Source organism: Oryctolagus cuniculus, chromosome 6 (assembly GCF_964237555.1).
Source record: "Oryctolagus cuniculus chromosome 6, mOryCun1.1, whole genome shotgun sequence".
Taxonomy (NCBI): domain Eukaryota; kingdom Metazoa; phylum Chordata; class Mammalia; order Lagomorpha; family Leporidae; genus Oryctolagus; species Oryctolagus cuniculus.
This window is the reverse complement of record NC_091437.1, coordinates 44,188,888-44,202,710: the sequence shown is the minus strand read 5'-3', so window position 1 is coordinate 44,202,710 and position 13,823 is coordinate 44,188,888. Positions and strand designations below refer to the sequence as shown.

The window sequence follows — 13,823 nt, the reverse complement described above, 5'->3', positions numbered from 1 at the left end:
TGTCCTTGATCTCTTTGGTCTTGGTTTTCTCAGAGGGAGCAGGGAAAACATATTGTGTCCTGTGAGCCTTTACCTCTTGTATTTCTTTTCTTTATTAAGGATTAATTTATGTATTTGAAAGGCAGAGTTACAGAGAGGGAGAAAGAGAGAGCAAGAGATCTTCCAGCTGCTGGTTCTCTCCCCAAATGGCTACAATGGCCAGGGTTGAGGCAAGCTGAAACCAAGAGCCACAAGTTTCATCCAGGTCTCCCATGTGGGTGGCAAAGGATCAAGCACTTGGGCCACCTTCTGCTGCTTTCCCAGGCAGGAAGCTGGATTGGACCAGTGCCCATGTGGGATGCTGGCAACACAGGTGGTGGCTTAACTTGCTATGCCACAATGCCAGCCCATCTTTTATTTCTTTATTCTAAAAAGCTTATGTATTTGAAAAACAGAGAGAAAGAGAGTGAGAGCAAGAGAGGGGGAGATCTTCCATCTTTACGTTCACTCCCCAAATGCCTGCAGCAAAGGGTATTGGATCAGGCTGAAGGCAGGAGGTTGGCACTCAATCCAGGTCTTCTATGTGGATGGCAGGGAACCAAGTACTCGAGTCATCACCTGTTGCTTCCCAGGATGTGCATCAAAAAGATGTTGGAATTGAGAATGGAGCTGGGTTCATACTCAGGCACTCTAACATGGGCAAGCAACTGCTTAACTTCCACACCAAATGCTGCCCTCTCCTCACATATTTCTTATTTTGCTTTGAGCAGCCCATCACTCACCCACCTCAGAAGTGTGTCTCCCCACTTTGCTGAACTTGAACAAACACCATACCTTACAACAGCCTTGGTGAAAACAGACACAGTGTAGGTTCCTGGAGTCCTGGAATCACGGACCATGAAGGCTCCTTCTTTGCCCTGGAATGGTTAGAGAGGATGGAAGGTTAGTGATCCCAGGAACACAAGGTCATGCACCCAGCTCCACTTTCTTGCCTGTGGAAGAAGGAAACACCACAGGCCAGCTAGACATAGAGTTGACTTCCAGTACTGATGTGCTACCATTCACTTACTCTGTTAGCAGATATTTTTTGGGTCCCTCTGTATGCTAGGAACTGTTCAAGCACGGATCCTAGCCACTACTGACACAAAGTCTACCCTCTTAGAGCCTTCCATACACCAGACTCTTTACAGGTGTTTTATTAAAGTCTCCACAACATTACAATCCAGATATTGCTATCCTCACCTTACCAAGGAGGACACTGATTCCAGAGAACTTGAGTGTCTTTCCTATGACAGAGCTGGGCATGTGAGCAAAGCCCATGCTCCTTCTACTAGTCCACGATGCCTCCACTCAACGGGTGTTAGAAGTCACTTCTCCATTCTCCACAAGGGCTCAGAACTTTCATCACTTCCTGGAAATTTCATCACTTCCTAAATGGGAATGCATTTCTTGAGCCATTTTGAGTGCTTACTTGGCTGAAAGAACACCTGGTTTCATGAGGGTGGTGGGGAGAAGGGAGTGCTTCAAGAACCTTCAACACCTTTCACCACCCTGACAATTTTTCCAGCACTGAGGAGATCAGCACAGGCAGATGGATACACCTGTTTGTTCATCTCCAGTGGGAATTTTATTTATTTATTTTTTTTTTATTTTTTTTTTATTTTTTTTTTTTGACAGGCAGAGTGGACAGTGAGAGAGAGAGACAGAGAGAAAGGTCTTCCTTTGCCGTTGGTTCACCCTCCAATGGCCGCCGCGGACGGCGCACTGCGCGGATCCGATGGCAGGAGCCAGGAGCCAGGTGCTTTTCCTGGTCTCCCATGGGGTGCAGGGCCCAAGCACCTGGGCCATCCTCCACTGCACTCCCTGGCCACAGCATAGGGCTGGCCTGGAAGAGGGGCAACCGGGACAGAATCCGGCACCCCGACCGGGACTAGAACCCGGTGTGCCGGCGCCGCTAGGCGGAGGATTAGCCTAGTGAGCCGCGGCGCCGGCCCTCCAGTGGGAATTTTAAAGTCTAACACTATTTTAAGAATTTCACGTCTAGCACAGTTTCCCACCCCACTGTAAATCTGTGCTGGTAACATTCATAAAGCCCATGATTATGATTTACTTAATTTAGATGTAGCAAGGGCATCCTTGAAAGGCAGAGTAGACAGCAGCCTTGTGTGGAGGGCAAGCACCTGTAGCACATGGGGCAAAGCCCCTAAGATCTAGACACACACCTTTCCATTCCCAGCTCCAAAGCTGGGTCATCCGTGTGTATGCACACAGACAACCCTGCTAACTGTTTGAATTCTAGAATCTCTGGGTTAGGAGGAACCTCATACAGATGATTTAGGGCATGATTGTCCCAGTCTCAGCCCTACTGACATTTGAGTCCAGTAACACTTTGTTGTAACCTCAATTCATAAACCTATGTTTTCCAAACCTTGTTGATTGACATGATCAGCTAAAGACTCTAAAACAGAAAAGAAGGCAAACAACACAAGCACAAAACCCTAGCTCTACTTCTAAAACACAGTGTGTGCATGGATACTCTCCAGCCTGAGGACCCTGGAACCAGGATGTTTTAAAAGTTGCCTTGTAGGAGCCGGCGCCGTGGCTCAATAGGCTAATCCTCCACCTTGCGGCGCCGGCACACCGGGTTCTAGTCCCGGTTGGGGCGCCGGATTCTGTCCCGGTTGCCCCTCTTCCAGGCCAGCTCTCTGCTATGGCCAGGGAGTGCAGTGGAGGATGGCCCAGGTGCTTGGGCTCTGCACCCCATGGGAGACCAGGAAAAGCACCTGGCTCCTGGCTCCTGCCAGGATCAGCGCGGTGCGCCGGCTGCAGCGGCGGCCATTGGAGGGTGAACCAACGGCAAAGGAAGACCTTTCTCTCTCTGTCTCTCTCTCTCACTGTCCACTCTGCCTGTCAAAAAAAAAAAAAAAAAAAAAAAAAAAAAAAAAGTTGCCTTGTAGGCCGGCGCCGCGGCTCAATAGGCTAATCCTCCACCTGCAGCGCCGGCACCCTGGGATTCTAGTCCCGGTTGGGGTGCCGGATTCTGTCCCGGTTGCTCCTCTTCCAGTACAGCTCTCTGCTGTGGCCCGGGAGTGCAGTGGAGGATGGCCCAAGTGCTTGGGCCCTGCACCCACATGGGAGACCAGGAGGAGCACCTGGCTCCTGGCTTCAGATCAGCGTGGTGCACCGGCCGTAGCGGCCATTGGGGGATGAACCAATGGAAAAGGAAGACCTTTCTCTCTGTCTCTCTCTCTCTCACTGTCCACTCTGCCTGTCAAGAAAATAAAAAAAAGTTGCCATGCAATCTTACGGACCTCTAGGTCTGCATTCACTGACTCACTGGACTTGCTCTCCTCTTTATCAGAGTCCTGACCCGTGGTCTCTCTCACCCAGAGTAGTGCTGGCAGATATCTCGTCCTTGCACAGGGTCAGACCCTGCTGCTTGTAACCTGGTCCTGAAGCTCCAGGGGGATGAGGGTAGGGAATAATCACCCCTCCTACCATTGTGCATTCTTGCCAATCGTACTGTTTACCACATAAGCTTTGGATTTGAACACTAAACAGACTTTCAAAACCCCTGAGCTCCTCTTATCTCGGCCAAGAGTTTTGGAGACAATTTGCAATTTGAAGAAGACTTGATCTCTCTTTTTCAGCTATGACATCTCTTTCCCAAGGCTGTGAACTTAGCCAGCCCTCGCTGTGCCTGAAAGTGAGCTAAGTGGAGGAAAATGAAGAGTTTGATGACCTGAAACTCTGTGAGTAATCTGATTCTGCATACACTGAATTTATTGTGTATTTCATGGATTTTTTTGATCCAAGAGAACAAGATCTAAATCTCCATAAACAGTGATGTCATCCTGGGTGCACTCTCAGCCTGCTGGGGCAGCTCTGCACCACAGCGCTCTCTGCAGACTCTTGGGCATGGTGAAACCAGACGATCTAACCACATTCTTGTTTTTCTTCTCTCAGATGAGAATGTAAAATAATTACCCAATGAAATATTAAAGACTCTAACTATTGCTTATAAATCATCATTAAAAATAACTTGATTTTTCCAAAAGTTAGATTTCCCCCTCTTTGAGGTTAGTAGTTTATTCAGTTTCTGAAGTAGAAGTGATTTATGGGACATCAAAAAACCCAGATAAGTTTATTATTTAAAAAAAAAGCTTCTTGGGGGCTGGTGATGTGGCATAGCAAGTAAAGCCACCATCTGAGGTGCCAGCATCCCATTCGGGCACTGGTTTGAGTCCCAGCTGCTCCACTCTGATCCAGCTCCTTACTAATGTACCTGGGAGAGAAGCAGAAGATGGCCCAAGTTCTTGGGTCCCTGCTACATATGTGGAAGGCCTGGAAGAAGCTCCTGGCTGCTGGCTTTGGCCAGGGCCAGCCCAGTTCTGGCCATTGTGGCCATCTGGGGGTGAACCAGCGAATGAAAGATCTCTTTCTCTCTCTCTCTTTTTTTTTTTTTTTTTTTTTTTTTGACAGGCAGAGTGGACAGTGAGAGAGACAGAGAGAAAGGTCTTCCTTTTTCTGTTCACCCTCCAATGGCCGCTGCAGGCAGGTGTGCTTCAGCGGGTGCACCGTGCTGATCCGAAGCCAGGAGCCAGGTGCTTCTCCTGATCTCCCATGTGGGTGCAGGGCCCAAGCACTTGGGCCATCCTCCACTGCACTCCCTGGCCACAGCAGAGAGCTGGATAGGAAGAGGAGCAACCGGGACAGAATCCGGCGCCCCGACCGGGACCAGATCCCGATGTGCCAGCGCCGCAGGTGGAGGATTAGCCTATTGAGCCGCGGTGCCGGCCGAAAGATTCTCTCTCTCTTTGTAACTCTTTAAAAGAAAGAAAGAAATCTTAAAAAATAGAGCTTTTACAAAAACTAGTGCAGCGGTCTTTGCTTCTCCCCACATCTATCTAAATGTTTTTAGTGCTAATAAAGACAAGGTTGACTCTCCAAAAAAAAAAAAAAAAGAGCTTTTAAAGCATAATTCATATATACCATGAAATTCTCCCAATTTAAGTATATAATTCAGTGATTTTTAAAAATTTAGACAGTTGTGCAACTATCATCATAATCTAGTTTTAGAATATTTCTATCACTCCAAAAAGATGTCTCAGAACCTATTTGCATCCATGCCACACTGATGTGCCTGCTGTCACTGTAGATTTGCCTGTTCTAGACATTTTATATACAAGGGTAATTCCAAAAGCTCATGGAAAATAGAGTTAAAATGTAAGTTTATTTTAGTGTGAAGAAGTTGTGAGATGCATGCATAATTTAAAAATATTATGCATTTCCATAAATGTTTTAAAGACCTCATCATATATATAATTTCAGCATTTTCGCACTAAAAACACTTTAAATTCTGTTTTTCCAAAGATTTTTGGAAGTTGTGGTCTTTTGTGGTGGCTTCTTTCACTTAGCAGGTTGTTTACAAGGTTGATCTGACTTGCAGCAATTTGTAGCACATATCAGTGCTTCACTCCTTCTTATGGCTGAGTGGTATTTCATTGTATGGACAATTCCATGGTTTGCTTAGACGTTTGTTTAGACATTTGTGGGTTGAGTTTCTACTTTTTCACTTCTATGGAACTTGTTTTTGCTCAACATCATGTTTGTGATATTCATCCATACATTTCACTGAGAATAACCTGCCTTTAAAATGCTTCCCCTTTTGCCAAATAATGTACCTTTGTTCTTGAGATGGGTTAAACCAAGGCAGGAAGAAACAAACCTTCAACAGAGGCAAACTTTATCTGAATATGTAACTTATTCTAGGCCAAGAAGTTCAGATGTTCATCAACTGTTAAGATGGGAGTGTGAACATGTCTTCTGTGTAATTAAAATGGCTTGATATTTTTGTGTACGTTGTTATTCTGTCAAAGAAGTCATTGTTTCCTGAAGAAAAACTGGTAATGAGAGCAGGGCTAAGCTGTTCACAAGACACAGTAATCCACAGCCATTAGGGAAAGGAGAAGTAAGGTGCAGGCAGCAATGGCGCGTGCAGGGGCTCAGCTTCTTTGCAGCATGCTTCTCCTCCTGCGGTTGCTGTGGGTGATTTCTGTGAGCGGCAGTTACCTTGGTTTTGGGGGGCTGGGCAGCCAGGAGTTCTGAGCAAAGTGAGGCATGTAGCACATGCTTTACCAGCTACTTTCCTGCTTTACCACCTCCTTCCTGCGAGACGCCACCTGGAGTCTCAAGGTCATTACTCACTCCACCACTATGCAAGGACACTGACTTGCGCCATGCAGCCAGATGGGAGCCCTTGCTTCTTTGGCCTAGACTCAAGGTCTCATTTTACCTTTTACTACTTTATGCAGGAAAATAAAGAGGCAACAAAAGGAAAAGAATTATGCTGAGAAAGTAAAAATAAATGTACCACCTGGTAAGTTGAGAGAATAGACAGTAACTTGCATATTCCCTTATTAACTCTGTCTGTCTGTCTGTCTCTCTCTCTCTCTCTCTGTAGAAGCATCTCTGCTTTAGTCCAGACTATTCCACTGATTCTCTTTGTTCTGTATCTGAATGTTGTCCCAAAAAATTACCTTTCTATAATACCAAGGGGATGGGCCAGATGCCTTTTGAAGGAAATTCTAACTCCAACAGTCAATCATAATGTAAATTCCAGAAATGTTGTGGTTAAATGTATGGGCTTTAATTTTCTATTCTCAAAAATCACTTTTCTGAAGTTATCAGGAAAATTAAAGGGCATAGAACAGTTCCTTGAATACAATACCAGAACAAGAACTATTAGTGTCAGTGTTAGCCATTACGGTTTCATGCTATGGAACACCATTTGCTGGAAATATTCATTCCATGTCTATCTCCACCTGAGACACATTGGCTTCCTTTCATATGTCTTTCTTTTTGTTCATACAACTTGAAGGCAACCCTACAAAAGATAATCTCAACACACAGGGCACATTATTACACAGAGATCGACAGGCCATTCATAGCCTTGTCATGCTGCATTATATGTTAAGAGTGTCTCTGGTCATCTTTCATTCTGGGGTGGTGGTTTTTTGTTCTCCTGAAATAAATCTCTTATTATCAATATTGCATTTTATTGACATCTTAGAATCATAGAAATGTGCTATACCAACACCTAAGGTAAGGCTCTTGTATGGAACTCAGCTCACCCATAATGGAAGATGCTGCAAGGTGCACTGAGTGTGTTGCAGAGTACCTGTTCCCAAGGGATTCACCCTCCACCTAGATGCATTAAGACAGGAGGGAGGCCGGCGCCACGGCTCAATAGGCTAATCCTCCGCCTAGCGGCGCCGGCACACCGGGTTCTAGTCCCGGTCGGGGCGCCGGATTCTGTCCTGGTTGCCCCTCTTCCAGGCCAGCTCTCTGCTGTGGCCAGGGAGTACAGTGGAGGATGGCCCAGGTGCTTGGGCCCTGCACCCCATGGGAGACCAGGAGGAGCACCTGGCTCCTGCCTTCGGATCAGCGCGGTGCGCTGGCTGCCGTGCGCCGGCTGCGGCGCGCCGGCTGCAGCGGCCATTGGAGGGTGAGCCAACAGAAAAAGGAAGACCTTTCTCTCTGTCTCTCTCTCGCTGTCCACTCTGCCTGTCCAAAAAAAAAAAAAAAAAAAAAAAAAAAGACAGGAGGGAAAGTGGGGAAAGTGATGAGATAGATCCAAGACAGAATGAAAGCAGAGCTACTGGAAAAGTAATCATGTAACACCATAAGTGTTCAAAGGTGAGAAAACTCATATTCCATGGGTGGGTAGAGAGAGGAGAGGTACGAGAAATTTCTTGGAAGAGGTGACAGTGATTTCATAGAACATATTAGGAGACCTTTTGGTGGTTCTTAACCCTGAGTAAGTCTCCATAACCTAAGTGCTACCCAGAGGATCTGATATGTAGGCCTGGAGTCCAGCAGTCTGTATTTTTAGAAAGCTCCACCAATGATGTGCATAATCTCCTTGAAGCATAGTTGCTAATTTATACAGCATGTGATGCATTCATTCCTTCAGCAAATACTGATTGAGCAACTATTTTGTGTTAGATAAGGTTTTGGATACTTAGATTCAGCAGGAACAAGAAAAAAGCATGTATAGTCCATTGAAGAAATATGTATGAAGCTGCACACCAGGTGCTTCAGTTAATACATGTCTTAGATGTTATACAAGAAGATGCTACAGCTGTGACATAGTACAATCGTTGTTTCAAAGAGCATCCAAGGAGAACAAAGAACAGGAAGAAAACAACACTCATTTCTAGCTTTGCAGAGTCTGGGATAAATCTAACAAGGGCCTATGAAAGTTTGCTCTCATATTTACCTAAGGAGGAGAAGAGGAATTCATAAAGTCGTTAAAAACGTCAGAAAGTAGGGATATTTCAGCTGCGTGAGCAAGCTTGAGGGCCTCAAAAGAACAGCTGTTTTTCAAATGTATAAATAAAAATCTTGAATGGTAAAGAAATCAAAATCTACTTTTGAGAACAGGAGCAGTGTAAAATAGGAACTGTCTTCAGCTTGTCATTAGTGTGAGCTATTTCAAGGGCTTCAAAGACTGCAGTAACCGATGGGGACTGAAAAATGATTGGAAAAAGTGCTTGTTTACCTCCAACGTCATCTTGCATGACTCTCCATTGGTTCCTATCAGTTGAGTTTTACCTTATCAGATAAACCTGGGCTGGAGGGACCAGGTGTCCAGCTGGATTCAATGCATCCTTATTCTGGTTTCAAGAAGTACAGATTTCCAAGAACTGAACTCTGGAACTCTGATTTTGAGTGGAACCTGGGAGTTTGCATTTTAAGCAGTACCCAGGAAATGAGCCAAGTCTGAGTTGATGTAGAACAAAGGAGACACCAGAGCCCAGTGTTGACTCAGTTCCATTTCTCTTTCCCTGTGCTAGCTTCCCTAACTCCCTTAGAGTTTATCTTAATTCACTTCAGGTAAGCCTCTAACTTTTGTCTCAGCATTTGTCTTGTTTCCCACTAGACTCTCAGAATGTCATGGACTGTGATCAATTGTGTTGGCCAAAGGCCCAGGGGCAGAGAGTGGCAGGATGAGTGCTAGCAGTTATCATCTCTGATTTAGTCCAGTGCCAAACTCATTGAGAAACTGAGGTCCAGAAGGAAGAACAAATGTCCCCAAGGTCACACAGAGTTGGTAGCAGCATGGGCACCAGAACTCAGTCCTTGTTCCACTGTACTGTGCTTCCTGATCTCTCATCCTTCTTTCCCTTCATCCTGACATCCCTGGCTAGATCAGTCCTGGTTCTCACAATGCATGGCTTTAGAGAAGAATTGTTGATGGAAAGTAAGTCAAAGCAAGCATTGTATGAGGTTTCAAAAAGTTCATGGAAAAATGGAATTATAAGAGAAGTATATTTACTGTAAATTTTTTTTGAGATCCATGAAATGTTTTCATAATACAGTTCCTGAAAGCTTTCTGAATATACCTTGTATTTCCTCTGAACCCATAGCCCAATCTGGCAGAATCTGAGTCAGTCACAGCCATTTCTGATCTACATAGAGAAGTATGCAAAGCAGACCAGCCCTGATGGCTTTCCAAGGTCAAGACTATTACAGCTGTGGTGATGGCTGCATGTCAGCACCACGTCCCATCTCCCACTCCCATCACCAGCTTTCTTATCCTGTGGTTTGCTGATCCTATAAATTCTCAGACTATTTTCACCAGCCATGGGAAACACTGTTACCACAGTATGTCAACCTACTGCACTGGCAGAAACCACAGCATGCCTGAAAAAACAGTACAATTCATTCTATTTTAAGTTAAAAAACAGGTTAAGGAGACTTACTGTGTCCAAAAGAAGTTTTTCAGCTTTGTCTCGGCTGATACTCTTATTGTACCATCTGAAAGCAGGAAAAAGCCATATGTTAACACTGTAAAAATATTTCATTATCTAGTTATCAAAAATAATGCTAGAAAAGCACATGATTATTGGCTTTCTCCCAGCGCCTTCAAACTCACAAGCAAATAAAACAGAATTGGCAAACTATTGCTGAAGCTGGATTTGGGGTACAGAGATTCATTATATTATTCTGTGCACTCATATTGGAAAATTTTCATAATTAAGGTTGAAAAAAAAATTTATCTTCCTCTCCATTTCAGAAGTTAAAAAAGTACTAGAGTGTTACAAAAACTAATGCCAGTTTGAAATTTGGCAAATATCCCTTTAATACTACTGTAGAATTTTTTAAGACTGTCTTCCAGACTTTCTGAAAGTGACTGCATTATTTTTATGATATTGGTGACTGATGAAGAAAACCCAAAAAGTAAAAAAGAAGAAAATGAGTGATTTTCAGAGATGGCATTTTTTATGTTGTTAATAGTATTTTTCATTTTGTTGATAGTGTTGGCAGTGAGTAGGTTGCTTTCTTGGTAAGAGGAGTCAGGAGGATCATCAGTGAACAATAATAGTTCAGTAAATTAATAGATCTCATAGGGAAGAAGGTCTAGGTGAAGAAGGAATACCACTGATCAAATCTGTGACTATTTTATAGTAGTCATGAATAAGGGAATCATTTGTGCTTTTTGAACACTGTTTGACACAGCAGTACTTTACATCCTAGAGATTAGCTAAATGAGGGTTGGCAATCATGCTTCTTGTCATGTACTAGTCCTACAATAGAGTTGTGTGTTGAAAAGGTAGAGGCAAAGGCATTTGGTGCAGTGGTTAAGATCCCACTTATGCCATGTCAAAGTGCTTGGGTCTGAGTTTTCGCTCTACTCCCATTTCTTGCGTCTGAAAATGCATACCCTATGAGGCAGCAGGTGATGCTCAAGTGTTTGAGTCCCTGCCACCCACATGGGAGAACTGGATGGAGTTGCCAGCTCCCAGCTTTGGCCTGGTCCAGTCCCAACTGCATTTGGAGAATGAACCTTTAGTTGGAAGATCTCTCTGTGCCTTTCAAATAAATACAGATAAGTCAATAAAAATAAAAATAAAAAAGTATGGGCATGGTGTGTAATGGTGTCACCGTCATAGAGTGAGGTTTACCTGACTTCAGTGAGAGCTTTCCTTTATCTTCTTTGTCTTTTTGTTTTACAGGGAAGGGATCTGCCCAAGGTCCTGTCTCCAAAGCAGGGCAGGCAGCCTGAATCTAATCAATCTGCCAACTCACCATTATGTTTCCAGGTGGTGCATTTTGGAGTTCTTAAGGAGATCCCACAAGAAACTTGACAACATTAAGTTCAAGGATAAAACAACAACCTATGGGTTATCCAGCTCTATACTAAATATCTGCATGTTTGCTTGTGAGTCATTTTATCCTCTGAGATTTCATAACCTGGAAAATGCAAATTGAGTACACAGACTATTTGGCTGTTATGGTGTAATATTTTATTTAAAAAAAATGACTTAAGTCACTTTTGGGTGGGGGAATATTATATTTGCTGCAGGTTCTACCATTCCCTATTGCTTTATATTCTGCTGGATATTTGGATTTGATTCCTCAATCATAAAGAAATAGGTTCAGATTAAAAGCAAAAACTAACCAGACTAGGAGTTATCTAAAATAAAAGTGTATTTTTATATAAAGGTATTGATTATAAAAAACATTTTATTTAAATATCTCTCACATGTTTCAGTTCAAATCTTCCCGGGACTGATGAAGCTTCTTTTAACTCAGGAAAGGGTGATTCACACATACTTGATCAAAATGAGTCTTAGGTTGAGAGACTTTTCAGAAAATGATAGCTTTTTACTACTGAATGTAAGATTTCATGACAAATGACCATATTTTAAGTAATTGGAACCCCAATGAGTCAATAGAGGTTCACGTGAGCTTGTATTCTTCAGCCCAGTATCTTACATTTGGTGAACACTTAACATTTTTTAACTTTATAACTGAAAACTTACAAAATGTGATACTATAAAATAACTCCCACACATATTTTAACCAGATGAGCCAATTGCTGTTGCTCTACAATTGTGTCACCATTCCCTCTGGATAGACATATAGGCATTTTTTTCTGAACCAGTTGAGCAGATTTGCACTAAGTACTTCAGCGTTTATTTACTAGGACAAAGAACCTGCACTTTTACAACCACAGAACCATTACCAAAATCACAAAATTTAATGTAGATACAATACTAATGTCAAAATTTCATGAACTGTCTCAATAACGTGTTCTGTAACAAAAAAATGTTGCACGATTCAAGACTCAATTGAGAATACCAGTGCACTTAATTGCCATGTCTCTACAGTCTCCTTTAATGTACACTATCTTTTCAGTCTTCTGTGTCATTCATAATACGAACATTTTTGAAGGATACACAATAGTTATTTAAGGAATGGCTCTCAATTTAGATTTGTTTAATATATCCTCATAGCTAAATTCAAGGTGTGCATGTTTTGGGGGGCAGGAATAGTAGAGTGATGTTGTGTCCTGCATAAGGAGACATGATACCTCTCAGCTCCATGTCAATATAAATGTCGGTTATTTGGTTCACGTGATGTCTACCACTTGTAAGGAGATGCTCTGAGACCACATTCACCTCCTAGGTATGACCCTCAACGATGATTTCTGAGTTACAAATGGTGATTTTTATACTTTATCATCCCCTTTACATTCAATATGTGGCATTCTATTGTAAGAAACAACTTTCTCATTTATTTACTCAGTTAACAATCTATTATTGATTCTTATTTTATTCAAAGGATTATAATCCATCATTGTCCTTTATCTTGCTACTCAGATTCTCCCGATTTTGTCAGAGGGAGTCTTTTAAAGTTGACTTCTATGCCCATTTGACAAGTCCAGGTCATTAAAGCAAAAAATTGAGTGCTTTCTTACTCTCTGGTACAATAACTGTTCCAAACTGCTCATCTTGCTCTTTCCCTGCCCCAACCCCAGAATCTCCAAGCTATCTCTCTAAGAAGTCCTGGTTCTTTTAATGGAAAGTTTTATTTGGGAACCACGATCTGGGTTGTTGTGTGCACATTGCTACGCAGCATGGTTGCTTCTGGGCTTTCAGCCTGAGTAGGAAATATCTGTACCTGGCGGGTGTTTTATGCACACAATAGAATTTCTTAAACATTCAATAGTTCCATTGAAATTCTATCCATGTAAAAGCATTCATTAAATGATAACTTAGAAAGAAATGTTTAGCACAATCTAAATAGATATTTAACACTTATTTATCTATTATTTTGGTATTTGAAGTATTGCCTTAAGCCATGTTTTAAGTCTGTTTGTGTCTGATCCAATGTCAATAGGGTTTTTTTTTTTTTTTCCTTTTCAAGTAAGACAAATTTTTCTGAAACTCCCTGTAGAAGTTTTTCTTTGTTGGCACAATCTCTCAAGCACCTGAGAACCACTCCTCTGTTAAAAGAGCAGGCAACTGCAGACACTTGCCTGTTCCTATTTAGAGTGCATGGTTACTGTTTAGAGACCAGGGTATGGGCGAAAAGAAAGTGGGTCAAGAAAAGGGAGCACTTGGTATTTTTGTACTCAGCCCCTAATTTACTCCTAATCTAGGGAGGACTCCTTATGATGATACTCTTCAAAAACAAATAAAATATCTTACTCATAGGTTTCCAGGTTATTTGGAGATTTTTCCACCAGATAACTGCTTGGTACATATCCTTCATGCCTGTTAAAAGGAAATTAGTGTTTAGATTAATATAGAACTATCTTGTACATCTTCAGTTTATAGGTTTAATCCATTAAATGCCATTCAAAGAGCCTTATGTTATTTGGCATTTGTTATAAGATCTTTCAAAGTTTAGAATTAAAAAACTGGTAAAAATAACAACATGCTGTGTGTGAAAGGCAATGGATGGCACCACTAAAATGTGCAGCACAAGAATTAAGAGTGGCTGTTTTACTTCAAAAGCTCTGCTTGCTATTTTCCTAATTGTGAAATTTC

At 42.5% G+C, this 13,823-nt stretch overlaps 1 protein-coding gene across 1 annotated transcript in view; it reads right to left on the bottom strand.

The window, feature by feature from the left end:
* Positions 1-13,823, bottom strand: part of ITK (IL2 inducible T cell kinase) — a 70,024-nt gene that overhangs the window by 19,273 nt on the left and 36,928 nt on the right. Inside the window, exons 7-9 of the mRNA XM_051843561.2 lie at positions 13,482-13,547; positions 9,747-9,801; positions 814-896 (exon numbers count right to left, since the gene is read on the bottom strand). Coding sequence (XP_051699521.1) covers positions 814-896; positions 9,747-9,801; positions 13,482-13,547 — 204 coding nt within the window. The remainder of the gene's footprint in view (positions 1-813; positions 897-9,746; positions 9,802-13,481; positions 13,548-13,823) is intronic.